The 27,075-nt window shown below is 46.8% G+C and overlaps 3 protein-coding genes across 3 annotated transcripts; 1 reads left to right on the forward strand and 2 right to left on the reverse strand.

Moving 5' to 3' along the window:
- The first annotated feature begins 7,843 nt into the window (after positions 1-7,843).
- On the forward strand, positions 7,844-12,482 carry LOC127776794 (protein CHUP1, chloroplastic-like). The gene is made up of 6 exons (XM_052303343.1): positions 7,844-9,229; positions 10,043-10,174; positions 10,269-10,450; positions 10,563-10,677; positions 12,076-12,210; positions 12,336-12,482. The coding sequence occupies exons 1-6, from the start codon at positions 8,096-8,098 to the stop codon at positions 12,468-12,470; spliced, it is 1,833 nt and encodes a 610-aa protein (XP_052159303.1). The 5' UTR covers positions 7,844-8,095; the 3' UTR covers positions 12,471-12,482.
- A 472-nt stretch (positions 12,483-12,954) lies between these two features.
- Positions 12,955-17,458, reverse strand: LOC127776803 (protein trichome birefringence-like 38). The gene is made up of 5 exons (XM_052303355.1): positions 17,018-17,458; positions 16,752-16,923; positions 13,783-13,955; positions 13,542-13,700; positions 12,955-13,436 (listed from the first exon to the last, which is right to left on the reverse strand). The coding sequence occupies exons 1-5, from the start codon at positions 17,398-17,400 to the stop codon at positions 13,145-13,147; spliced, it is 1,179 nt and encodes a 392-aa protein (XP_052159315.1). The 5' UTR covers positions 17,401-17,458; the 3' UTR covers positions 12,955-13,144.
- Positions 17,459-23,013: 5,555 nt separating this feature from the next.
- Positions 23,014-26,570, reverse strand: LOC127762190 (phospholipase A1-II 4). The gene is made up of 2 exons (XM_052286598.1): positions 25,796-26,570; positions 23,014-23,788 (listed from the first exon to the last, which is right to left on the reverse strand). The coding sequence occupies exons 1-2, from the start codon at positions 26,381-26,383 to the stop codon at positions 23,186-23,188; spliced, it is 1,191 nt and encodes a 396-aa protein (XP_052142558.1). The 5' UTR covers positions 26,384-26,570; the 3' UTR covers positions 23,014-23,185.
- Positions 26,571-27,075: the final 505 nt, after the last annotated feature.

Raw genomic sequence — 27,075 nt, forward strand, 5'->3', positions numbered from 1 at the left:
ACACCAACCGGGAAAAAAGATGCCTACTATCTTTAGTCCCGGTTGGTGTTACCAACCGGGACTAAAGATCTATTTTTAGTCCCGGTTGGTAATACCAACCGGAACAAAAGATCGTGGTGGATAGTACGAGGCATCTGCCATCTGCGAGATCGAGGAGGAGGAGACGGGCAGCCTTATCTCTTCACCTTTTCCTCCAATGACCTTATCTCTTCATCCCATCTCTTCCTCTTCCTCCTCCTCCTCTCCTCTAACTCCTCTCCTTCCCTCCCCCATCATTCCTTCCTCTTCCTCCTCTCTAACTTCTCCTCTAACTCCTCTCCTTCCCTCCCCATCATCCCATCGGGCGGCCGGCGGCGGGCGGCCTCGCGGCGGCGCGCCGGTGGGCGGAGGCCCGGGCGGCGCTGCAGCGCGACGGCGCGGCGGGGCGGAGGCCTGGGCGGTGGGCGGCGCGGCGGCGGGCGACGCGACGGCGGTCTGCGGGGCCTCACGGCGGGAGGCGCGGCGGCGGTCCGCGGGACCTCGCGGCGGGCGGCGCGGCAGCGGCCGACAACCTGTGTTTTTTTTTTCTTTTTTTTAAGAATTTGTGATTCGGATATGTGTATTTGATTTGTGTGTGATGTCCGTGAATATGTGATGTATTTGTGATGAATTTTGTAGAAGTTGTGTTGTAATTTTGTTTTAAGATTTTGTGATCTATTTGAATATGGTCGATTTGGGGATTTGAGGATTAGGGATAATTTATTTGGGATTTTGGGATGGGGATAGAGTAAAATCAATATATTAAAAACACAATGAAGAAAAGAAAATAATAATAGAGCAACCAGATCTAGCTAGCTAGGCTAGCTCTATCTTTAATCCCGGTTGGTGTTACCAACCGGGACTAAAAAGGCTCTATCTTTAGTCCCGGTTGGTAACAACAACCGGGACTAAAGATGTATTTTTACTCCCGTTTTTTTCACTCGGGACTAAAGATAGTGATCTTTAGTCCCGGATTGGTAGTCTCGGTTTGAAAACCGGGACTACAAGGGGGTTACGAATCGGGAGTAACACCCCTTTCTCCACCAGTGATGTAACACTGTTGGTTTTTTACATTATGTTTAATCATTCGTCTTAGTAAAAAAATTTAAGTAAATATATTTTCTTGATTTATCACTTAAAAAACTTTAATCATTACTTATATTTTTAAGATTTATATAAAATTTTTGAATAAGACAAATAGTTAAAACTTATAACATAAGTCAACAGTGTTACATATTAAACGACCGACGAAATAATACTGAGTGTGTCCAAAAGCATTCATCTCACTCTTACTACTCTAAGGCTGCATTCATTTCTGAGGGTTGGGAACCCTTTCCTCCCTACATGTAAAACGGAATGATAGATTAACACATAATTAATTAAGTATTAACTATAACTAAAAAATAAATTAATATAATTTTTAGAGCAATGTTTCAATAGAAAAGTTTAAAAACGCACGTGTAAAAAACAATAGATGAAGTTAGGAAAGTGTTAAAAAGGCGCACTCTAAAAGGAGAGCCATTCATCGTCCCTTTCGCTTCGTTTTGTTGCACACAACTGCCTGTCCGAAGAACACTAAAAAAGAGAAGAAAACGTAAGGACAAAAACAATGAGTAACAAAAGCACGACCTACTTAAAAAAAAATAATCTCAGTTGCAATGAGGGGTGTTTTACAATCTAATTAAGTGTTCCTCCGTTTAATCATTCGTCTTATTTAAAAGTTTTACAAAAGTATGTAAAAATTAAGCCATGCTTAAAGTGCCTTTAATAATAAAACTAGTAAAAAAATAAATGATAATTATGTGATATTTTAAGAAGATGGGTGCTCAAACTTATATTTAAAAGTTAATTCATCAATTAAAAATGGAGATAGGATTGTTACAAATAAGTTATTTTAATCAGTAGTTAGTAGCATGCATGCTACACAGTAACAATTTTGGCCCATTTTCACGGCCATCAGGCCATGTACTTACAACTAATGTAGTTAGTACGGTGTCAGCTTGTATTTTTGAACCCAGTGTACGAACAAACTTTGGATAAGGCATATTAGTACTCCATATATTAATATATCTATATTTCTGTTACGTACAGAGGTTACAAGTACTACTTTATTGTTAATAGTATGTTATGGCATTTTAATACCTTGTTAATAACTTGCATTAACTTTTTGTGGCCCCCTCAATATTTTACACAAGCTCCGTCATTGCTTACAATATACTACTACTCTAGGTCGATCTGATGCATGGCGTTGTTGCGAGTACTACTACGTACACGACCCTAGCTAATATAATATCCCATGTGGGTTGTACGTCAATGTTTTGTCCGAGAAACTATGCTTGAAGACAAGATTGTAAGCTGGAGGGGAGTTCTTGTAGGGTCTTTGCTTCACCATAGCCGTGATAGCCGATAATCAATCCAATCTACTATGTAGTCTTTTAGCAATTTACACTAGGAATTACATCATTATCATCAACACCTCCTCGTCTGTCGTCTTTCAGGGATGGACTTACCCATTAGAGAAAGGGTGAATTCTCCATCCTACTACCCATATGGCCACATATTAGCACCAGCCAGTGGCGGAGCCAGAAATCACAGAATTTTCTATAAAATTTACATGGTGAATTAACAAAAATTAACTAAGTTCTTGGAGGCAGGCCTAGGGCTCAAGTCCTAGCTGCCCTAGGCCTACCTCCGCCCCTGGCACCGGCACATAAACAACCCATCAAACCGATAAAGTATTCCATGCTAACTATGAGGCGATCAATCATTGTTTTATCTTTTAATTTTATGATTACGTGCTCTTTCATCCTAAGCCTTGTTCGACTTCATTGCTTGTTGCCCTTCCTCTTCATTGCCCTAGTGAATATGCCAACCGCTAGCGCCAGTCTGCGTATGTCAACGCCGTGCAGTTAGCGATCCCACGGTCGCGCCTTTGTCAGTCTATCCTATGGCTTGCGATGCTTCACTACTACAAAATGGATTTTTCATGGCACCGCCCTATATTTTTCTCTGGTGGTTATACGTGGAAACCGCCAGCGAAAATATAACAAGGGGTGAGAGGCTACGGACGCCAGCGAGATGGATCTTCGCTAGCGGCCGGATTAAGAGGCCCGCTAGCAAATATACAATTATTTTTGCTGGCGGACCTCTTAAGTAACAGCTAGCGAAAATCCATTTTCGCTGGCGGTTGGCTAAGAGCTCCAGCAGAAACGCCATACAAGCGCTAGGAAAAACCTACATAGCCTATAAAAGATATCTATCTATAGGAAAATCCCACTCATCTCTCTCTCCACTCTCGATCCCTCCTCCCTTATCCATATCCCCTCCCAGCTCTCTCTCTCTCTCTCTCTCTCTCACTCTCTCCACTCTCGATCCCTCCTCTCCCAGCTCCGGGCGGCGGTGCTCCCAGCAGGCGGCGGCTCGCGGCGACGGCGCGCAGGCGGATCGAGGTCTTTCTCCCCCACCCCTCCCTCGTCCCCTTCCCCCGCCGCCACCACCCCCTCTCCCTCTATTAGATCTAGCGCGCATGCCGCGGTGGAGGCTACAGTAGGGCTCTGCAGCGGCGGTGGCGAGGCGGAGGCGGTGGAGGCCGACGGGGCTCAGCAGTGGCGTCGTCAAGGTGGAGGCGGTGGAGGCTGACGGGGCTCAGAAGCGGCCCGTCGGCAGCGGTGGCGGTGATGGTGGAGGGGACTTCAAATTTTTGTTAATGTGTTGATTTTTGTGATGCTTGAATGCTTGGGTGAATGGAAATTTTTTACTGTAAATTGTTGATGTAAATTTCTGTGGATTTTTGAATGCTTGGGTAAATTTTTGTGAAATTTTTGAATGGTGGAGCGTTGTCGGATGCGGACGGAGCGGTGTCGCTCCGTCCGTCGATTTTTTTTTGTTTAAACTTGGATAGTATTAACACTGGCGGCTGGCACAGTGTAACCCACCAGCGAAAATGGATCTTTGCTGGCAGCTGGCTTAACACGCCTCCAGCGAAAATGAATTATCGCTGGCGGTCGATAACCGCTAGCAAAGATCTTGATCTTCATTGGCCTTTGCTTTGTGGCGGCTCCAAATTCCGCCAGCGAAAACCCAAAATGGCCGCCATGAAAGATGTTTTTGTAGTAGTGCTTTACCCTAGCCAGTAGTCACCTATAGCTAGGCTACTTTGGATTTTGTACTCTATTTTGTATCTTGGATGTCCTTTTGTGTCAAATACAACTATTGTATGATATTTATTGCATTTAGTTATCTTTATCGAGCATCTCTATCCCATCTTTTTTTAAAAGTTGTTTTTATCACTTTCGATTACATCAACACAACTAGGTGGATGAAGGCCAAGTTTTCTATAGAAACATGATCAATGATCTGCCAATCTAAATTAGAAGGGCCTGAGTTCTGTTAGATATATTTGCTTTTAACAGTTGCAATGCCTTCAATTGAGAGAGAGTGGGGGGGGGGGTGGGGTTATAATGCCTTAGCTATCTAACTCTAAGGTATTTTTAGTCCCCACGGACTTCATATATAATGTAGGGAAATAATTAAACAGTAGGGAACATGTAGGATCATGTGATGATTAATCTTGGTGATGAACAATTGTCAAATACGAGTGTTTGTTGAAAATACGGTGAAGAGTGTTATATGTCGGTGAACAGTGCGTCGACACTGGGTGGCCAGTCAGACCAAGCAGTGGGCGTCGGTCACACCTAGTGGCGGAGCCAAAATTTTTCTAAACCTAGGGCCCAATTAGTTGTATGTATATAATTTTGCCTTTATCTTCTAGTTTTCGAAGTTTTAAAATGGAATTTCAATGAATATTTAGGATCAGAAAGTAGGGCTGCAGCCCTAGCTGCTCTATTCCTGTCTCCGCCCCTGGTCACACCGGAGGTGTCTGGGCGGTCTGACTGGGTAGCCCGATGATCAGATCAACAGACTCCGAGAGGAAGTCAGTTTCGAGTTGTTTTCATGGAATTTATAGATTGCTTCATGTTTATGATTTCTAGATGGTTTCTATTCGTATGTGATACTCTTGTGTGCTGATGTGTGAGTCAAGTGGTGCGAGCTTGTACTCACATATGGTGTTTTTTTGTTGTTCATGTGCAGGTGTTGCTTGAGGCATAGAAGTATAGCCAGTGATGGATCGGGACTAGGCTTAGGAGAAGTTGAGGTCTAGATGGTAAGTATATCATGTGGGATGCTCAGTCTAGAGAATAATGCACGTGGAGGTGAATGATTTCATATGGCATACACGTGGTGTTGTGTGTATGGAAAGATAAGTCAAATTTGGATTGGAGTCCAAGTTTAAAAAGATTGGACTGTGGAGTTGTATGGGGATCTTGTTTCCCTGGTTTGGTAGGTTTTCTATATAATTAGGAGTCCTAGTTCTAGTTGGATTCGTGGCTAAGGGCAACCATATTGTAGTTATAAATATAAGAGAGGTTGAGACTAGAAAATATCAACTTTTTGGGGAAAAAAGTTAGGGCTTTCTTTGAGGTTTCAAATCTAATTCATGAATTGAGAGATGAGTGCTTTAGATGCACTTTGTAAACATATATTGATGCAATAAAGTTAATCTACTTTCAAGAGTTTCGTCGATACATGTTTTTCTAGATTCCAATGGTCAGACCGGAATCTAGTGAGCGGTCTAACCACCAGGACTACAGTGGTATAACCGGCGGCGAACAATCAATCAGACCGGCGACGGTGAGAAGGCAACGGACAAGGAGACAACGGTCTGATCGGCCAGACAATATCGGTCTGACCGGTGCAAAGGTGAGGTCAGATTAGCGTGCACATGGTGATCAGACCGCTTACACCGAGACTTCATCAGGTTAGAGGGTAAACTTCTATTTTCGCTAAAACTTTTGGCAACCCCTCTAGTAGATTTGGTTTCTTATGTTCGATCTTGCAGAACATTAAGATTTATAGTAATATGGATGTAAACAAATTAATTAGTGGGGCATCAAGAAATTGTTATCACAGAGAAAAAAACTTAAACACTATTCCCTCTATTTCAGGTTATAAGACGTTTTGACTTTGGTCAAAGTCATACTGTTCTAAGTTTGACTAAGTTTATAGATAAATAGTAATATTTATAATACTAAATTAGTTTCATCAAATCATAATTGAATATATTTTCATAATAAATTTGTCTTGGGTTGAAAATGTTACTACTTTTTTCTATAAACTTGGTTAAACTTAAAACAGTTTGACTTTGACCAAAGTTAAAACGTCTTATAACCTAAAAAGGAGGGAGTACCCAAATTCCCCCCCCCCCCCCTCAGAAAAAAAGCAAAGCTTTAATTAGCTAGTCATATAATACCCATATGGAGAATTAATGTTATATTAATTACCTCGTGCAGATCATATTCATTTTCTCCTCCTCCCTTCATTCTATATATTTCTCTTAGAAAAACTCTATTTGTAACCTGCACCTGGTTACTAGCTTCCAAAAAGGGAAAATAAGAGTGGAGAGCATATCAACAAGTCAACAGTCAGGCTCACCGGAAATCCATCTTCAAGGACGTTAGCATGATCAAATAAGACAAACTTAGCTAAAGGTAATCATAATGGAAGGCACATGCGTTTGAACATCAGATATCATTGTGTGCTAAGCACCGATAAATCTAATGATGATCACACCAACCCTAAGCTGAGGCACAATGGCATTATAAGTGACACATTTAATCCGTAATTTTGTTCTGCCTTTAGCCAAAAGAGGTGGTGCTACCTTTTCTATAGAAAAACTTGAACTAAGACTTACCTTAATTAATTTGAAGGGTTATTTTTTTTGAAAAAAAGAAATAATAAAAACGGCTCCATCTTATATTAGTCCATCCCAACAAGAAAGGGAAGATTTTGGCGGCCCTAGTATGCTGTTTTGGAGTGAATTTTACTTCGGACCATAACTATTAACCGTACTAGTTTTCTCTACTGGACTAGGATAAGTCTAACGTTCCACTTAACACCACATGTAATTACTATTATTGCACTTTGAACTAAGATTTACAGTTTGGGCCTTCATCCCTACTTCAGCAAGTAGTCTCCTTTCCATTTTCACCAACATCAACTTGTACTGGCTGTCTGCAGACCCAGATCGATTAACCCTCAATTCCTTGTGAATCAATGTGACATGCCTCTGTGGACTATGGGTCCATCCTCTAGCGATCTAGCCGCCCGGAGCCTACAGTACCAATGCCACTATTATCTTGCCGGCTGCCGCGCTTCTTGATCGATCGAGTTGCTTTATCTGCAATATATATAACCCAAAGATTGAAGTGCATCCCTAAACATATTGAAGTGAGTCACCAGAAAGATATCCCAGTTGAAAGGACGACATTGACAGGGTCGCCGTAGCAAATTGGAGAGGCACGTTGGTTTGGTTGTGACTTTAATCACAACGGTCCAGGGGATGCAAGTAGGACGGAAAGAAACAACAAAAATGTGCTGCCTAGGGATACCGCTGAAAATTACAATGGTCACAGTCCAACCATTTTGCCTAGTGTACCGTACAAGGGTGCTGCTGGCTTCTCCCATCATTACCTAACAACCTTTCCAAGGGGCCTAATTAAACACGCTATGATATACCATAATTACAACATAACTCACCTCATTACCAGGATCTACCACAATTACAACATCACTCACTTCATTACCAGTGCGACGGGTTCAGAGTTTAATTTTGGTATTGGAGGTGCCGCAGTATCACACGTAGAGACTAACGATTTTGCTGTAGCAACACACGCCCCCGGCGTCCCCTCTCCCGTGCCGCCTACGACATCCAGCGCCACAGCCCTGCTCTTTCTTTTCTTTCCTTTCCGAGACGATAAATAGTTTTCCGGCGTCCGCTGCACCGCGCGAAGCGATAGCACATCGCGCTCGCCTGGGCGTTTCCCTCCCCGCCACCCGCTTCCCAACCCCAAAGACGCCGCGCGCTACTGCTTAAACCCCGGAACCACCAACCAGGGGCAGCGCGCACGCCCATGCAGTGCGAGAGGCAGCGCCCCCACGCCGCACGCGCTGCCACGGACATATCCGTGCTGCCGTGCCCCCAATCCTAACAATCCGCTCGGCTCGGCTCGCCTTCACCATGGTGGCCGGCCGCGTCAAGGCGGCCATGGGCTTCCAGCGCAGCCCCAAGGTGTCCAAGTCGCCGGCTCACGTCGGGCGGACGCCGGAGACTCCTGGCCGGGGGTCATCGTCTGGCTCCCCGGCGCCGGGCGGCTCGGCGTCCAAGGCTGTCTCCTTCGCGCGGTCCTTAGGCGTGCACTTCCCGCGCTCGTCGGCTCAGGTGCAGCCGGCGCGCGCCCCGCCGGAGGTCGCCGACCTGCTGCGCGCCATCGAGCAGCTCCAAGAGAGGGAGTCGCGCCTCCGCGTGGAGCTGCTGGAGCAGAAGATCCTGAAGGAGACCGTCGCCATCGTCCCATTCTTGGAGGCTGAGCTCGCCGCGAAGAGCAGCGAGCTGGAGAAATGCAAGGACACCGCCGCGCGACTGGAGTCCGAGAACATGCGGCTGTGCGCCGAGCTCGACGCTGCCGTGCTGGAGGTGACGAGTAGGAAACAGAGGATTGTTCACATGGAGAAGGAAATGGCGGAGCTGAAGAAGCAACAGGAGGCTGCCGCTGCTGACGCTGACGACTGCTCGTCCACGGCTTCGGTCTCACACGAGCAACCCGAGAGCGCCAGTTCCGCAGCCAATCCCGCGAGTCTAGTTCAACGTGGACCGCCCATTCCACCGCCCCCGCCGCCAGTGCCACCGGCGGCATTCAAGTCCAAGTCCTACTCTGCCTCGTCGCGCGTGTCGCTTCCGAGTACTTCGGCGCCCTCGCCATCTTCTTCCACCTCGACTTCACCAACGTACTCCTGCTCGTCGTCAGACACCGTGACCACGCCAAGAAACCGAAAACCAGAGCTCTCGAAGCTACCGCCCATACCTCCGCCACCACCAATGCCAGCACTCAGCGTTTGCGACCGCGCAGCCGCGCCACCTCCTCCGCCGCCGCCTCCTCCGGCTCGGAGAACGTCGGGGGCAGCTTCGCCGGCTGCGTCGGGACCGCGCGTGACGAGAGTGCCCGAGGTGGTAGAGTTCTACCACTCACTGATGCGGAGGGATTCAAGATCAAGGGACGGGAGCGGCGGAGGCGAAACCGCCAACGGCGGCGGAGTGGCCGCGACGAGGGACATGATCGGCGAAATCGAGAATCGTTCGGCTCACCTCCTCGCGGTGCGTAATTACTCCTCCTGTTCTTCCCAACCGCACATGAAAAAACCGCATTAAGTTATCGCTAGTGAAGAGATCGCACATTCTTGAAGTAAACATTTTACTGTTAGTAAAGCAAGATTAGTGTTCAACGTTGCTTCGTGAGACCGTCACGTTTAAGGTGGTGGTGGTGGTAGTAGTGGTTCATGTTGGTGGGAGGGGTCATTCTGTGCAATCATGGAAAGAGAGTACATGTGTACAAGTGATTAGGTCGCACAGCGACGATAGTTATTGGTGAGCCTGCATACGCCATGCTGCCGTTCTTGCCGGTACACACACCATTGCAAACCAAAAAAAAAAAAAAAAAACAAGAGTGATATTCGATTATTAAAAGTACTGGTTATGGCTCCGTTAGCATGGGCGAGGGCAGGCGATCATCTATCTATCTGCAGGACGCAAGTTTGGTGGCGGTGCTGACAGGAACAGCTGCATGCGCGGAGTCCGGAGAGTACGTGTCAGATTGGCACCGTGGGGCCAGGTGCAAACGCAGTGAATGTGGCATTCAAAGCGTGGTACCGGTTTGCCTAGCTAAATCGAGATTAGATTTGCGACTTACCACGGCCTCGAATTAACCCGGTCATTACTGCGACCGTGTAGTTGTCTCTTTCCCAACTGAATTACTCGTTTTAAGGATGATAGTCGCATTGAATTGGATGGAAAATATTCAGTGAACTGTTTTGCGACTGAATTACTACTCGTTTTAAGGATGATAATCGCATTGAATTGACAAAGAGATGAAAAATATTTAGTAGTGAACTGTTTTGCGTTTCACTGCAGATCAAATCGGACGTGGAGAGGCAGGGCGACTTCATCCGGTTCCTGATCAAGGAGGTGGAGGGCGCGGCGTTCGTCGACATCGAGGACGTTGTCACGTTCGTCAAGTGGCTCGACAACGAGCTGTCGCGCCTGGTACGCACTGTGCGCGCGCGTGGAACGATCACGAGAGGACGTCCGCTACGACGGTGAAACTAACCCGTGCCCGTGGCCGCGGCCGTGCGTGCAGGTGGATGAGCGCGCGGTGCTGAAGCACTTCGAGTGGCCGGAGAACAAGGCGGACGCGCTCCGCGAGGCGGCGTTCGGCTACTGCGACCTCAAGAAGCTGGAAGTGGAGGCCTCCTCATTCCGCGACGACGCGCGCCAGCCCTGCTCCACCGCACTGAAGAAGATGCAGGCGCTCTTCGAGAAGTAAGCCGCTGTACTTACCTGTATGCGTGTAGCTCGATTGGTTGCTCCCTAGCTGGCTCGGTTAGCTCACGTGTATGTGGCGGCTGTCGATGCGGCCAAAATGGCATTGCAGGCTGGAGCACGGCGTCTACAACCTCGCCCGCTTCCGGGACGGCGCCACGGGCAGGTACAGCCGGTTCCAGATCCCGTGCGAGTGGATGCAGCCAGACACCGGCATCGTCAGCCAGGTACCTACAACTTGCTAGCCCCGGCACGTTGTCGTGCCACTTAATTTGGCGGTTCACGCCGAGCGACACCTTAATTTTGGCAGCGTAGCTAGACCAACCCCCCTCGCGGGTGTGACCGTGACGAGCGTTCGTTTCGTTGGTTGGTTCGTTCACATGCGTGCACGAGGCGTATGTACGTAGCCGCGCTCGCGGTGGTACAGCGCAAAGGGAAATTCTAGGTGGATTTGGCCACAAGCCACGGCTGGGGCCTGGGAACCCGGGGACCGGGCCGACGGACGGAGGCGTGGCGTTTTGGTCGCCGCCCTCCGTTGGTGATACGGCGTACGGGCGTGGGACGCGGTGGTGTACGTGCACGTGAGCCTGTGCGGGTTGCATCTCGTGAGCTTGCCTTGTTCTCTCCTCGCGCTGCCCTTCTGTACAACAGCTACAGACACAAGAGGCTCATTACGCCTCGACAGCCGCTTCGTCCTGCGCTGCGTATGTGCGTCAACCGGAACAGCGCGAACGATCCGGATTTGTCAGCGATGCGTATACTTAGCTCAGGCTGAGGAACGTTTCGTCATTTCCATGGTCCAGTGCACCGTGTGGATGTTTGTGTGGATTTGCTGCTTGTGTGTTTCGGCAGGATTTGGAGCCTCACGAGAGAAGCTAAGCTAGTACTGCTAGTGTAAAATTTCTTGGATACCGTTTGATCTGAGATCTACAGTTTTGTCACTTCGTTAGATTGTAAGTAGCGAGAACATCTGACAAGTGGATAGTTGTTCTGTTCTGCGGCAGCTACGTTTGTTTAAGGCTTCTGAAAGAAAAAGATAATTGTCACGTTTGGCTTGAATAAGTTAAGCATTTTCTGATCACTACGTACTGAAAGATGGGGCTCCATGGCTGCTCAGGTGTCAGATTTCCCTCATGCATCTGTGACTGTGAGCATGCATTTGCATTTGGTACCTTTGCAGCTTTGCTGATCAATCGGGACAATTCTTCACCTGTGCACATCTTATCGTTGTAGACTTGTAGAAAGAAGACATGATATGAACTATTATGAAGTTTGTAATTGGCCTATCAGTTTGTAAATTGCACATGAAGTCTTTACATTTACAGTTTATTGCATTCGCGAAAAAACATTTACAGTTTACAAATTGGTAGGAAAATTAGAAACATAAACACATGCCCTCATCAATCTGCAATCACTGAGTTGATTGGTCTGTCCTGTCGTTTGGCCGCTTCATATCCTAACTTTTGAGGCTAACAAATGAAAGCAGTCCTCTCTTTCTCTGAATGCTGTCCATTTGATTCATGGGCAAGTAATTTGGGCATATCTGTGATTTCTTTTATCGATAAAATGCATGAATAAACGTGTACGTTTGATGACTACTCATGAATGTAACCTTTGGTGTACAGATCAAACTCCAATCGGTGAAGTTAGCAATGAAGTACTTGAAGCGGGTCTCTTCTGAACTTGAGGCCATAAAGGGTGGTCCTGACGAAGAAGAACTAATGCTTCAAGGAGTGCGATTCGCCTTCAGGGTACACCAGGTATATATTTACTCGCTAAGATGTTAAGATGCGCATGAATAATTTCTGAAAAGAATTCATGCTTACATTTTCTTCCAAGGTGCAACTTTGAAACGAATCACATCCATACTCCTCGTTTGCTGCAGTTTGCAGGCGGGTTCGACGTGGACACCATGCGGGCATTCCAAGAGCTCAAGGAGAAGGCATCTATGTGCCGGATACAACGACAAGAGCAGAACCGTCATCTAAGGAGGCAGCAAAAACTCGTTGCCAGGGCCTGAGCACCATTTTACTATCCCGATGTATCATATCATTTCGTCGTTACCATAGTTCGTTTGCTTTCTTGCTTGTTTCTGTTGAGAAATGTTCTCACTAGATTTATCACACCAGTGAACAATCTATGTTCTCGTTGTCACTGTAGCCGTCTTTCATTTTTGTCCCCTCCATGTTCTCTCTCTAGGGCCCTATTCCTAACCAGTGTCTCGTCAGCTTGGCTGGGTTGTGATTAGCTTTACATAATTTTGCAGCGAAATGTATGTGTGTGGTGGTAGATAAATCTGTTGTCTGGAAATTCTGGTACTACCATATGTAAAGGATTACTGCCAACGGTTGAGATCAACGTTGTGCTTGCCTGCTTGGTATATCTTTATTAAGCGTATTGGATTAGAAATAGTACTACACTACTAGTTGTTTCCAATTTTCCATCCACATCCGAACAACCATCTGTTGTCTTTTGAAGGAGTTGTATCCAGTTGATCCTCGCTGTCTACCCTGGCATTATCCCCAACTTCTCCAACAAGAAGGAAAATGTAGTATCCTCTGATGGACTATCCATATATATCAGTTAACCAATTATGGAACCACCAATTGAAATACTCTCCATACAATCAACCAACAAATTATGAGAGAACGGCCAATCGGATTGAGAGATATATCCCCTTCCAATTCTTTCCCTCTATGCAAGGAACGAGGCGTACAGGATCTGGTTCCATGCGTCCGGCACGCCGGCGAGGCACCAGTGGCTGCAGTCGTTGCCCGGGTGGCCGCCGCTGTACCCCGACGGGTGCCCGTCCCTCCTCAGCTGCGACAGCAGCGTGATGTCGAGCAGGAACACCGGCTTCGACATGCCGGCGATCGCGCTCCTCACCGCGCTCTGCGCCGGCACCGGCCCCGCCGGGTACGCCGACCCCGCCACCGGCTGCGTCTGCTGCGCGCAGCTCCTCGACCCCTCCCCCCAGTCCACTCCGCTGCAGTTTCCGGACGTGTCACGGTGTCAGCGTCGAGAGGCAAAATGGGCCTAAAACGGGTGGGTTCATATGGGCTTTGGCCTTTTAAAGGCTACTAGTACTTACTTGTAGTGGGTTGGAGAGATGCCCTGGAAGTAGACCCTGGTCTTGGATGTGTCCACGTTCGAATCGACCCATCTGGCCCATGTAGACATCCCCTTGGAGAAGGCCGAGAGCCGGTCCATGTCCTTCATCACCTGGCCTCCATCTTGCACAAAGTCCCATCTGGATACAGAAAAGAATCAGAATAAACGTGACGGATCAGATCAGGCCATGGTAATGTGACACGTATAGTTTGTGGTCTTACGGCTGGTCTCTGCCAGTGTGGGTCCACCAGTGCCAGGTGTTGAAGATGAGCATGTCGGCGCCGAGCCACGCGTCGCCGGAGATGGAGTCGAGCTTCAGCACGCGGCCGATGGACTCGTCGACGATGTCCACCAGGTAGGTGCTCCGGTAGTACGCCACCGACACCCCGTAGTCCTGCACGCATGTCACGACACGCGCACGTTAGCTGCCATTCCAGCGCTCGGAACCCACACTTGTTCCGGTCGATCGATCTGTCGATCTCGACACGGGATTTTTCTCAGCGTCGTGCAAATACGGCAACGCCTGTAGATAGCCGCGTCGCATCTGGTATATACAGTACGTTACTACTGTAGTACGTAACATGCACAAAGATCCAGATCCGTCGGCGCCCTTACGGTGGACTTGGCCATCCTTGTCTGCATCGGCGGCTGCTTGTGCATCTCGCTGTCCAGGAGGAATAATGAATGGGCAGGTGCGATGTCAACAACTCAACATGCCACCGCGCGCCGTAGCGATGGCCGGATATACGGGGCCAAACGGCTCGCGGGCACGCATAGAACCGCGCGCTCCGTGGTGGTTTCCTTTCCCTTAGAGCATGTACAATAGCAGCCTATAAGCCAGCTACAAACATATTTTAAGAAGATAAACGAGGAAAGAAAAGAGCAGCGGGCTACAGATTTGTACTCAGTTGTAGTACGAACTCCAAGATACAGTGTGTATGATAGGTGGGACCAGTTATTAATAGTGTAGTATATAACTATTGTATAAATGAGCTATTAGATTAGCTATAAATGAATTGGAGCTAGTAGTTGGCTGTACTAAACTTGCTCTTATCTTTCAGCGGCTCCAGTACCCGTAGCTTTTGCACATATTGCGCAAAACAGAGTGATGGCAAATTGGGCCCGTGAAACGGCAGACCATATGCTAGTCGCATGGCATTCGCCGCGGGCAATCATTAGCAGTTGGTACCCACCAGAGTGGACATGCCATTTGCTGTTGGGTTCATAGTATGTTCTAATCTGTAGTACTCGCTCCGTCCCAAAATAAGTACAGCCATAGTTTTCTGCGTCCAATTTTAACCATTTATCTTATTTAAAAAAAAAATTAAAAACATAAGTCACGAGTAAAGTACTATTTATGTTTTATCATCTTATAACAACAAAAATACTAATTATAAAAAAATTTCAAATAACACGGACTATCAAAGTTAGACGCGAAAACTCATGGCTGCATTTATTTTGGAACGGAGGTGGCAGTTGCTCACAGCCATGAGGCCATTGGCATGAACGAGCAGAGCCTAGTACACTCTGCTGGCTAGTACGAAGTGGTTGAGTTGTCGAGATCAAACGCAGTGCTTGCTAGTAGTCGACGTCTGTTGCAAGGAACCGGCTCCCGAACGATCGGACGGCTTTAAACGAGCTCTCGATCTTCTTGAGAGTTTTAATGCGTTGCCTAATTTGTTGGACCAAACCGTTTTGGTTAACGATATAATAGAATGTACAGTTATATGGTTGGTGGCACTAGCTAGCTTTGTGAAAATAATTGTAATTGTGAGACGAGCCGTGTTATGCACCTATTTATATTAAGCTGCCCAAAAAGGACATCATGAAAGCAGGAGTACTATCCAACCCCGACTGGATAAGATCAGAAGAAGCATGAACCCGTATGAACTTTGCTCTTTATTTACAACTTGGTTTCGGAGTTGAATCTCTCTGTTGATTCTAGGAATAACATGGACAGAAAACCCACAGCAAAAGTGCAAAAGTTAAGTTTTGTACAGTAGTACCTCAAATCGAAACTGACACATCCTAAGCTCGTGTACAAAACATGGGAATTGCAGATATCCTCGAAAATTGGTTTCTTACAGAAAAAGTTCCTCGAAAGTAACAATTGCACATTCCAACCTTAGATGTACTTGTACAATCCGACCATCCGAGCAAGTTGGCCCATTGAGTAATCCACGCTACAGAATACGTGCAGCGACCTTAAGGTGTCAAGGTACTACACGAGATTTCTGCAAACTGGTCACTCCCTAACCATCGATTACTTTGATAGACCGACTAACAAAAATGTGACTAGCGAACACAAATCTAATCTACCAGAGGACTTTCGCTTCTCACGTGCCGATGATTGTCTCGACCCCACTGGAATCTTTTTTCTTTGTCCCCAAAAAAAAAAGGGAACAGGTACTGCATTTGGAGAAGTTTGACTCTTGCCAGTGTATCGAGATCACGGGACGGGGTAAGAAGACCGATTAGAAAAACGTCAAGCTTAAAAAGGGACCGGAAGGAGACGGCGGCGATTCACTGGTCGGATAAGGACGCGCACGACGCTCTGCGCTGTCTCCCATGGCGTCCAGTTCCCACCGCCCCCAACCCCCCACGGGAGCCAACCAGCGAGCAAAACCAACGCACCCACGATACGATTTCCCCCGTTTCTGCCGCCCCGCCATCGCCAACTCGCGGTCGCGCGCGCGCAGGCGCAAGCCATGTGACGCGCAAGCAAGCGCGCGCGCGCGCGTTGGGACGGGCAGGCAGGCAAGAGCTAGTGGGCGGAAACGGCACTAGCGTTAGCGTACACTACTGCCTCGCCGCGCGAAGACGAAACACGCCGCGCGCTCCGGCGGGCAGCGGCCGGGGGGCACCAAAAGGGTATATAGCACGAGTGCGCGAGACAATCCGACCTCTTTTCTGAAAGCGTGTGGCTGCCCATTATGGGGTCATAATTTAAATAGTAAGCTTGCGGCCGTTCCCTTTCGCCAAAAAGGTTTACTACTGCTACACTTGGAAGATGGAATGTCTGAGCCGTGCCAGGGAGTTAGATCTGCCTCGCCAAAATAAATGAGAAAAGAAAAGGAACTGTACCGAGGTGGTAGTACTTTCGTTTTGTGCTTACGCTATGCAAGGGACGGCAAGAGGACAACTGATAGTAGTAAGAAGTACCATATGTGGGCAAGGCGCATGTACGTACCTGGAACGTGACGGTGGAGAACGGGGTGCCCCTGCTGTAGGTGGTCCTGGAGGACGGCGCGGCCGCGTGCAGCATGCACGCCAGCGACTCCCACTGGTTCAGGCTGATGGAATCCCCCACGAACAGTATCTTCTTCCCCCTCCATTTGCTGAGGAAATCCAGCCCGTTGAACCTGCAGTGCCAATGGTCGATACGCCATTAACGCAACAGCTAGCTCGGTCGATCGATCAATTGGGCGCTCTCGCGGTCGCGGCTGCGTATGTTACCTCGGGAGCTCGCACGAGCTGGGACGCCACCGGTACTTGAGGTAGAGCTTGTCGGGGCGGCCGTACTTCTGGCAGTCGAACTCCGCCTCCACGAAGGGGCAGCCCGCCGTGTCGTACATCGGCAGCGAGTCGTCGTACACCCAGCTTCCCTGGAACATGTTGCACGACGCCAGACCGCTCCGGGCGGAGCCGCCGCCGCGGCGCCCGCCGGCCCCGTGCTGCCCCGTGGTGTTGCGCTTCGGGCTGCCGAAGTGACGCCGGACGCCGAGCGTCTCGACCACGCTCGCCACGGCGCCGCCCGCGAGCACCGAGCACGCGAGGGCGGTGGAGGCGACGAGGAGGAGGACGAGGCGGCGGAATGGCAGCCGCTGTCTTGGCGCCATTGTCTGGCGCTGTGGAGATGAAGGGTGACGAACTGGGGACGGACGAGGGGAGGCAGTGAGCCAGTGACGACCTTTTATAGAGCTCTTCTAGTACAAGTTGATAACTGACCAGAGCTATTATTTAATCTTATAAACTTTATTATTAGTATTACTTTATTATCTGATGAAACAAGGAACTTATTAATGCACCTTATAATTATACTTCCAAACTTGCTGTGCATGTGGTCTACCGAATTAGAAACCTTCTATTTCAGATTTTTTTTAAAAAAAATAAGGGAGAGAAATGGATGCAAATATGAAGCTGGATAGCCTGGATGCTCTGTTTTATTTCATCTTCGAAAGAAAAGGAAATGCTTTATTTTAGATAAAAACTGTACAATTGGAAAGTATAATAATGACTTGAAATAGCGAAATGAGTGCAGCTTAACTGATTAGATTACTTGTGATGAAATCTAACCACTCGGATTCAAGTTCTAAACTTAATAGTTGGTATTGATGCTCTAATTATTTTTTTTCAATGGTAGGAGATGTACCTACCAGGAGCAAGGCGTCTACGTTGACTTTGTCAATTTCAAGATATGCCATCCTAAATTCTCGAAAGTGCTCATAGAGGTAGATGTTCAAATTATGCATTAAGGATAAGTGTATACGTATTGTGAGCGTCTATATTTGTAATGTGTTTCTAAACATAAATGACTTGAAATAAGTAACAGACAGTTATTACATTTCTCAAATAGCAAAAACTTTAAATACATATTTTTTTTCATATATAAGAATCAGTCTAAAACTCTTAAGATTGAAAGCACAAGACCTTATTGACTTAATATTTTAAACAAACGATTTCTAGATTCTCGGTGGAATTTGATAATAAAATTATGACAATACGATGTACTAGTTTAAAACGATGGTACAAGATCATATTTGCAATTGTGCATTTTTATTTGAATTTCAAAATATAGCAGACAAGGTTACTTAACTAGTTACTTATTACAAAGCTCATAATAGCGAGTGATTAAAATTATATTGTATTCTTTTTAAAAATTATTATTATCTTTTTTTAGGAACAATTATTATTATCTTCAGTGGAGTAATAAGAAGCTAATATGAAATGGATTGTTTAAATAAACAAAGAACACCACGAAAAGGAAGTTCATCTTTTTTAAGGGGCAGTTTTATGCCTTTTATCCGGTCAGCTTTTTTGTGAGATATCCTCGTTAGATTCCACTACCATACGGGACCTGGAATGAGCAGAAAAGCCTTTTGTGACCCGGCTTTGATGCAACTATGGATTGACGACCCCGTTTCCGCGGGAAGAGTCTCATCAAGGACATGTGTGGCTGACATGTGGACCGGTAAGGGTAGGCTCCTTCCCCCTTTTCATGACTCAACCTTGTCAAACTATTATTTTAATTAGTTAAAGAAAAAGTTCATATGCCCCTATACTCCGGATAAAAGTTTATCTATCATCCTAAACCTTGAAACACCATATCCAAACTCTTAAGCTAATTTAGATGATGCTTTTGAATTGTTTAAGCTTAAACTAGTGGTTTTGAATAACTAATATATCATATTTACAGTTCTTTAATCATTGCTTCTCAATTCATACCTCATAATGATATCAGTACTTGTTTTAAGTGAGAGAGAGAACAAGAGTGTAAAAAAGAAATATTTAAGAGGATATTATAATGTATATGTCAAATGTGGTGTTTAAATCTCCTGAAGATGAAGATGAAGATTAAGTTTTTTACGCAAAACGAGGTGGTATTAACGTATGATTGATTGAGTTTTAATTATTACAAACTTAAAAAATAGATTAATATGATAATTTAAAGCAACTTTTATATATAAAGTTTTCGCACAAAACACACTGTTTAGCAGTTTGAAAAGCGTACCATGAAAATCTTAATCTTCATCCAACTTTTATAAGGTGCCGCATTGCAAACCCATCTTAGGCTATGTTCAGCAGCCTGTGTTACCAACACTTCTACCTTACCTTGTGTTTCACGCGCACGCTTTTCAAACTGCTAAACGGTAATTTTTAAAAAAAGTTTTTATATGAAAGTTGTTTAAAAATCGTATTTATTATTTTTTAAAAAATAGTTAATACTTAATTGATCACGTGCTAATGGACTGCTCTATTTTTCGTGTACGGAAGATTTGTTCCCATGTACTCCTAACTAAGTCAGCCATACAGGCTATATAAATAGTGAGGCTGATCCAATCAGCCCTAATGCACGGTGATTTTCTGCAGATGCAACAGGACGCTCGGCTTGCTGGCTCAAAGCCAGTATTGTAAAGTTAGGTGGTTGGATATCTGATTTCAAACGGAGGCATCGTTTTGCTTATTTGTGGAATAAGCGAAATGGCATATTTGTAAACGAAAAATAATTTATGAATAAAATTTTCATATACATGTTCTTAGCGATCTAAAAGCATCGGCTGAAAATTAAACTTCGATAAAAAAACCTCAAAATCAGCTCCAAATTTAAGGTTAAAAATTCATGTTTTGGCTGATAAGTATAAGCATAAGCGAAAAGATGAAGCATAAAGATTAAAGTGCCAAGTAGACTTCTAATAAATTTTTTTTGGGGGTGGGATAATATGATTTTTATAAGAAATACAATTAACTAAATGCTGATTTGATTTATATGCAAATCAAATTAATCAAGAATTTACTCTACTTAAAAATATGCGAGGTTTGATTTTATTTTTTTTTACGATTTTATATGTGTTACTTTAACCACAGTTTAATTTAAATAATAAGTTTACAAAATTTAATGAGTTTAAGAGATCATAAAGTTCTTTTTAAGGCAAATCGATACATGCCATTTTTTTAAGACTAAGTATTTTAAAAATTACTGATAGTTATTTTTTAAAAAATAAGTGTTTTGATTAGATCCCATTTACAAAATCAAATATTATAATGTGGTAGGGAGTAAGGACCTATATATTTAGTAAGGTTTCAACTTTTAATTTTAACTTCATGACTTAGGTTTAGAGTGGAGTTATAAAACAATTTGAACCCTGTACCTGCTCATGTTCCACCTCCTTCATTTTGTGAGAACATTTCAATTTGCTCCACTTTATTTTTAAATGAAAGTGAATCCGTTTGGTTGGACTTAGCACTAGAAGAGATATAACGGACTAAAGTTGTGGGTTTGCCCTGTGTATAGCTTAAAGATAGAGCTACTTCCCTTTTTTTTTTTTTGATAATGGGAGTTTTTATTAAACTCGATCAATTATATTAAGATAATTATATTAAGATGATACAACTGCGCTAAAAGCTAGCGCCCAGCTAGTAGATGATTTTTAAGAAACTCTTGTGCAAGATAAGGTGCGGTAACCTGTGACATCGAAACCAAACAATCGCTTGGGCTAAGAGGATGGCACCCAGACATCACGGATGGTCGGCTGGGTCTGCTATAATCAATACGGTCCACGAAGATACTCGTTACACGGGTGTGTACCAAATCTTTAGCTAGTTAATGTGCATCTTTTAATCGTCAGATAATTCTACACATGCATTTGTTCCTGAAAGTTTAATGCGTGCACGGTGCATCTTTCTTTGCCCTTTCCATGAATCAGATGCGCCTCTTTCATATGCACGCCACTGCAGGGAAAAGCACTGCATATGACAATGACTTCCCCAAGGTTAGTACAGTGTGTGATAGGCTGATGCTCCAAACTTATTTCGGTCTTTCCAAGTCCTCTTCCGGAGGACCGAAAAAGGAGCAAACTTTTAGTTTCGTGGATCAGGTAAGCATTGAAGCAGAGCATGTGACATGAGGACTGAGATAGCCTCTGCAACTGCATGCAGCATAACATTCTATTTCTGTTCTGAAATCTGAAAGATGTCGATTGCAGGGCACAGATACTCCACGTGTTGGAGGTTCAATTTATGGCGTCAGGCCGTCACAAAACTTTGGATCTTTATTTAGGGGGTACAAAGAAGGACAGGGCAGGATCCTAACTCGAAAGATGGACAACTCGAACGCCCCATTCCGAGCCGGCCGTCGTAGCGCCGGTGCTGCATGCCTGCATGTTCTGCATGATTCCAAAGGCTACGAGTTATCGATGACGCCAAACATTCTGCCACACAAAAAAATCCACTTACATTCTGATGACATATTCTAGAGGAATGTAAGCAAGCCATAAGCCATTTGATGTCTTCTCCGTTAACTAGCTAGTAGAAGAAATGGTCAGAACTTGATCAGGAAGTACATGAAAACTCTGAAGTCTTGATAACGGAAGTGTTCCTAACCAGTAGCATGCAATGCTTTTTTGGGTCAGTTCCGGCGAAAAATGCACATTTGGGTCAGAGAGATTCCATCAGTCCATGAGAGTCTTCATCTTACATCAGGCACTGGATATAGGTATATCAGAACTCAAACCTAGAACGGATTAGAGAGTGATGGATTGAGGCAGTCACAGTCGTTATGCTATGCATGCACATGGCTGCATTAAGTCGTTGAAACAGAGAGACTAACTAACGCCAACACCAGATTAATGCATTACATTCTGTCCTCGGTGGTTCTATCATGACAAGTTAATTAGCACCGTCTTGGCATATTTGTGGTCTTCTAGAGTTCTAGGCCAACTACACTAAGAGCAGGTACAATAACATGCTATAAGCCAGTTATAAATATATTTTAAAGAGAAAAAGGAAAAGAGATAAGAGCAGCAGGCTACAGATCTGTAGCCAGCTGCAGCACGGATTTCAAAACATAATGTGTATATGACAGGTGGAATCATATATTAATAATATAATAAGCAACTATTGTATAAATTATCTATTACATTGGCTATAGATAATTTAGAGCTAGTAGTGTGCTATACTATTAAACTTGCTCTAAGCCGACAATAAAGTAGAGTGTTAAAAACTACCTGGCAGCTTGGACAAATAAGTTGTTACAGTGTTTTTTTTGTTTTTTTATTAGAGAAGGGTATTTTTTATCCGGCCTCTCCATCCAACCGGATATATACGGTTATTGAAATATGGAACTTAGCCCCGCAAACAACCCAATCTAAAATTCGCTTCATAGGAGATTTGAACTCAAGACCCCACTACTCAGGTCACTGTAACCACTAGGCTACATGCCCTTTTGTGTTATAGTGTTAATCCTGAAATTCACTCCATAAGTTGTTACAGTGTTAATCCTGAATTTGTCACCAGCTGTTGGTGTAGAGGCGATATATAGTTTAGTCGCATTCACTACACTCGGAAACTTAAAACAAACAGATAGGGGCGCACGACTCACTTGTGCTTCGACAATTAAGAAGTGTACACGTAAGTTTGAAAATCACTGAAAGCATTTCTCCGGGTTAGGCGCATAATTAATCTCTCATATTTGCACATACCCAAAAATCTGCATATATATCTGTTTCTCCCGGCCATCAGCAAAAGCCGTTTTTCTTTTCCAGCTGGAGCACGCATCAGCTCCATTCTGTACTGGTATTGCGCTTTGCCAGGCAAATCATTTCCATCATCTTGTTGAACAGCTGGACAACCAGATAGCGATGGGTCTACCTCAGAATCGGCCCAATACATGGCCCAATTTTCTTTGGCGTGCAACAGGATGAGCCAGATTTTTTTTCTCATTTTTTTCCAGTATCTTCTAAACAAAGATGCAAACTTGCCACGGTTCACTGATTTATTTCACTACAGGCTACAGGTACAGAAAATTTACGCGCATGTCACAGATTGCACACAATCGGAAGCAAAAACAGCATATGACGAAACATAGGGACAAGCTAGTTAGCTTCACATTTCACATTGATCACAGCGTCATTTGTCATGGCTACTTTCTTCTCCCTCGTAATCCATCAACTTCCAGTGGCCATCGGCGCCCCTCACCATGCCCTTGTCCCTCTGCACGCTCCACGACGGCGGGACGTGGTACTCCTCCTTGAGCGCGTCCACATTCTTGTTCACCAGCGCCACGTCCCGGTCGACCTCCAGCTTGAACCCGCCGCGCTTGCCCTGCGCCCCGGCGACGCCGTGCATGTAGCACTCGAGGCTGTGCCACACCGCCTGGTTCCCCGGCGACTTAAGGTACGGCGACCTCCTCGTGTCGACGGGGAGCTCGACGCCGACGTCCACGTACCCCATCGGCGGGTACTTGGGCACGACGTCCGGCGAGTTGCAGACGCGGAGGAGGCGAAGGCCGGGGAGCTCGTCGAAGAGCTTCCTGAAGCCGGAGTCCCCGACGCGCGGGCAGGCGAAGGCGACCGCCGTGACGGGGCAGGCGCCGTGCTGGTTCAGGCCGTTGGAGACGATGTCGGCGGCGTTGAGGGTCGCGACGGCGGCTCCGAGGCTGTGGCCGACGACGGTGATGCTGGTCTCCTCGTCCTTGTACTTGTCCATTAGCCTCTTGATCTCATCCGAAATCTGGTCACAAATGCAACGTCAAGATGTAAAACTATACAAACTGACCACGAATAAGTACACCGCATGTCCCTCAACTTAACAGCAAAATGTATACCCCTCAACTCATATAAACCGTGTAATCAAGTCCTATAGCAGTATATATGGGTAGTTTTATTGACGTGACATCCAGTCAACAATCTGAGACCACATGTAAATGAGAATGTGAGATGAATAAAAATGTAGGTATGCATCCTTTTTCTTCTCTTTTCTTTTCTCTTTTCTTTCTTCTCTTTTCGTTGGCGCAGAGCATGGTGTGGATCCGGCCGGCGGCAAGCGGCTGGAGCAAGCAGGCGGAGCAGCGGCCGCCGCGAGGAGTGGACCGGAGCGGGGGCGGCGAGCGAGCGAGCGTCAGGAGGCCGTCGGCGGCAGAGGAAGGAGCGACAGCGAGCGAGCGGCTGGAGCAGGCATGCAGAGCGGCGGAGAGCGGAGCCGGCCGAGTAGAGCGAGGCTGGCAGCGGGCGAGCTCGTCTCGCGTGAGGATGCCGAGGTCAACGTCAACGTCGTCCGCGACGGCGCCGCCTCCGCCTGCTTCGGGACGGAGCGTAAGAGGTCGATGAAGACGGCCCGAGGATGAGGGGACCCGGCGGTGATGAGGTGGTTCTGGTGGAGAGCACCAGGGCGTCGGGTGGCCGCCTACTAGTCTAGAGGTCGGCGAAAAAGGCGGTGACCGGCCATGGAGGCCGTGGAGCGGGGCCATGACGGATTGAGTGGTGTGGTGGAGTCCAAGGGGACCCGACGGCAGCCGAGCATGGTGGGGAGCTCATCTGTCGGGGGGGGGGGGGGGGGGGGGGCATGGAGGCGGCGAGCAGCTGGAGCAAGCGGGCAAGCGCACGGCGGCCGGCAGAGTGGAGTGGAGCGGTGGTGGGAGAGCACGCGGCTGGTGGAGCGGCAACGGCAACGGCGACGAGCGGAGCGTCGACGGCGGCGAGTGAGCGTCCGCGAGCGCGCGGCGGGCGAGCGTGCGGCCGGCGGAGCGGAGTGGGTGGTGGCTGGGCCAAGAAGATTGAAGAGGAGAAGAGAAGAGAGAAAAGAAAAATGAAAAAAAAACAGAGAAGAAATAAGATATGTGTGCCCCATATTTTTTTTTTATCTCACTTACATGTTGACCCTTTTTTTTAAGCTAGGATGTCATGTCAGCAAAACTACACGTATATACTGCCATAGGACCTTAATTGCACGGTTTGTATAAGTTTTGGTGTACATATTTCTGGTTTTGTGGTTAAGGGATCATAAAAGAATATCGCTGTTAAGTTGAGGGACCTCCGGTGTACTTATTTCAACTGACTAAACGTAGGCCCATTTAGAATGTGGATTATATTGTTGGCCCAGCTTGTTGGCCCAGTTTTTCACTCGGTTTCACATGAACATGCATGTCCGCTTTCGGGCATTACGAGTAACGTGTCCGGAACCCATGCCCGAGACGTGCACGGCCGAAACTCTTGACGACAGCTCGGCCATGATGTGATCAACGGTGGATGTATCGACCAACGGGCGTGGTACGCGTTGGCGCACGAATACTAGAAAACCAATCAGAAAACGGCTAAAACAGGTCTTTCTCTGGATGACCGGATCACATACCCGTCTGATCCTTTGCCTAGTAAGCACACACCAGTCACCACGCGAGCGCCGAAAACCGGATGTAGGCTTGTCGCTCGCGTGTGGCTGGAAACGTTAACCATAGCAGAGGCGATCGCGTCGCGCGGATCGCGGAAGCTGTCGCAACCATGCAGCTAGCCATGCAAGGCCAGAAAGATCTAGCTGACTAGCTTTGGTCCGGAGAAACAACAAATTTAATGACCGAAACCTACCAGCCACAGGAAAAGAAAAAACCTTAACTACTCCGACACTCCGTAACTCGGTACGGTCATCACGCATGTGCGGGCACAACAACGACGTGAGTAGAGTATAACAAACAGCACGGTTAATCGTAGAATGCAGTAACGTGCATTATGCTGCGTACGTACGTACCTGCTCCCTGGCGCTGAGCTTGCTGTACTTGGACGCCGGGTCGCTCGCCGTGTAGATGGACAGCCACCCCCTGTGCACCCTCGGCGCCGGCGAACGGCCACCGGCGCCGAGCACTCCGGCGGCGGACACGAGCGTGAAGTCGAGGTCGTTGAGCCACTCCATGGGCCGGACGGTGCCGCGCCACGCGACCACCACGTCGCGCCTGCCCAGCACGGCCACCCCGGCGTCCGTCGCCACGGCCACGTACCCCATCCAGTTCGACTCCCGGTTCCGCACCATGAACGGCGCCGGCACGCCGCCGGCGCCCGCGGTGGCGTAGAAGAAGGCCGTCACCTCGTACAGTCCCGCCAGCTGGGTCGACGCCTGCGCCTTCTCCAAGAACCTGTCGCGGCTGTACCGGCACGCGCCGGCGTGCGGCGACCACGCCTCGCGGATGAACGCGTCGTTGGTGGCCTGCGCCAGCTCGCCGTAGCCGATGACGCTGCGCCGGAGGTCGGCGTCGAGAGGGTCGAGGAGGCCCTTCCAGTGGTCCTCGCCGTGGAGCTCCCTCCACCGCTCAGCGACGGCCCTCGGCGCAGTGGTTGACATGGTGTGTGTGTTCCGATCGATCGAGGCGTGGTGTTGGCTACTTGGTAATGCGTCTTGTTATCTAGGAATTTGGATGCTGTTGACCTGCTGGTTTTCTTGCAGTGTTTGTACTCCCGCATTGTTAATTGCAATTAAGGACAAACGGTGGCTTGTGTTTGTGATCATAGGCGCGGTCATCGGATCATGTCACTTCTATAGTTTGTATGTAATCCCAGTTGCTAAAAAAAAAAATCTAAGAACAGTACGACATATGTATATACTACTCCAATAAACAGTACGACAATGTACATACTACTAGCTGATCTTAAATTATTTGAACGAATCCTGATCTCAAATTATTAATTGATCTGGTTTTAATCCGCAGTGCTCACGAAAAATTCTGATTTTTCTTTTACACGTTGATTTATATAGAGTTGTAGGGGAGAGCCCTCGTAAGAAAACACAAAGAGAAAGAAAGGAAAAGGAAGATATATATACAGCGGAGTGAGTGAGAGAGAAAACAATCAAGGCTGTCGTATTTCCTCTAGCTTATCCATTATTCTTGGTCGATCTTCCTCAGTGAAAATTAAGCATCGTTAGGACCAGTTCCTCATCTCTTGTTGATTAATGATTAATTTGGATGGATGAAATCTGTTCGATATCGTTGAATTTGTTCCCATGCATTTTATAGCACGCCGTCGATTTCACTTCTT

Source organism: Oryza glaberrima, chromosome 1, assembly GCF_000147395.1.
Source record: "Oryza glaberrima chromosome 1, OglaRS2, whole genome shotgun sequence".
NCBI classification, from domain to species: domain Eukaryota; kingdom Viridiplantae; phylum Streptophyta; class Magnoliopsida; order Poales; family Poaceae; genus Oryza; species Oryza glaberrima.

Excerpts from the sequence above, each read along its gene's own strand:
- LOC127762190 (XM_052286598.1), bottom strand. The coding sequence starts at position 26,383 with ATGTCAACCACTGCGCCGAGGGCCGTCGCTGAGCGGTGGAGGGAGCTC. Across the intron at positions 23,789-25,795 it reads AGCTCAGCGCCAGGGAGCAG|ATTTCGGATGAGATCAAGAG; the intron begins GTACGTACGTAC and ends ATTTGTGACCAG.
- LOC127776803 (XM_052303355.1), bottom strand. The coding sequence starts at position 17,400 with ATGGCGCCAAGACAGCGGCTGCCATTCCGCCGCCTCGTCCTCCTCCTC. Across the intron at positions 16,924-17,017 it reads AGCTCGTGCGAGCTCCCGAG|GTTCAACGGGCTGGATTTCC; the intron begins GTAACATACGCA and ends TTGGCACTGCAG. Across the intron at positions 13,437-13,541 it reads ATCTCTCCAACCCACTACAA|CGGAGTGGACTGGGGGGAGG; the intron begins GTAAGTACTAGT and ends CGGAAACTGCAG.
- LOC127776794 (XM_052303343.1), top strand. The coding sequence starts at position 8,096 with ATGGTGGCCGGCCGCGTCAAGGCGGCCATGGGCTTCCAGCGCAGCCCC. Across the intron at positions 10,175-10,268 it reads ACAACGAGCTGTCGCGCCTG|GTGGATGAGCGCGCGGTGCT; the intron begins GTACGCACTGTG and ends CCGTGCGTGCAG. Across the intron at positions 10,451-10,562 it reads ATGCAGGCGCTCTTCGAGAA|GCTGGAGCACGGCGTCTACA; the intron begins GTAAGCCGCTGT and ends ATGGCATTGCAG.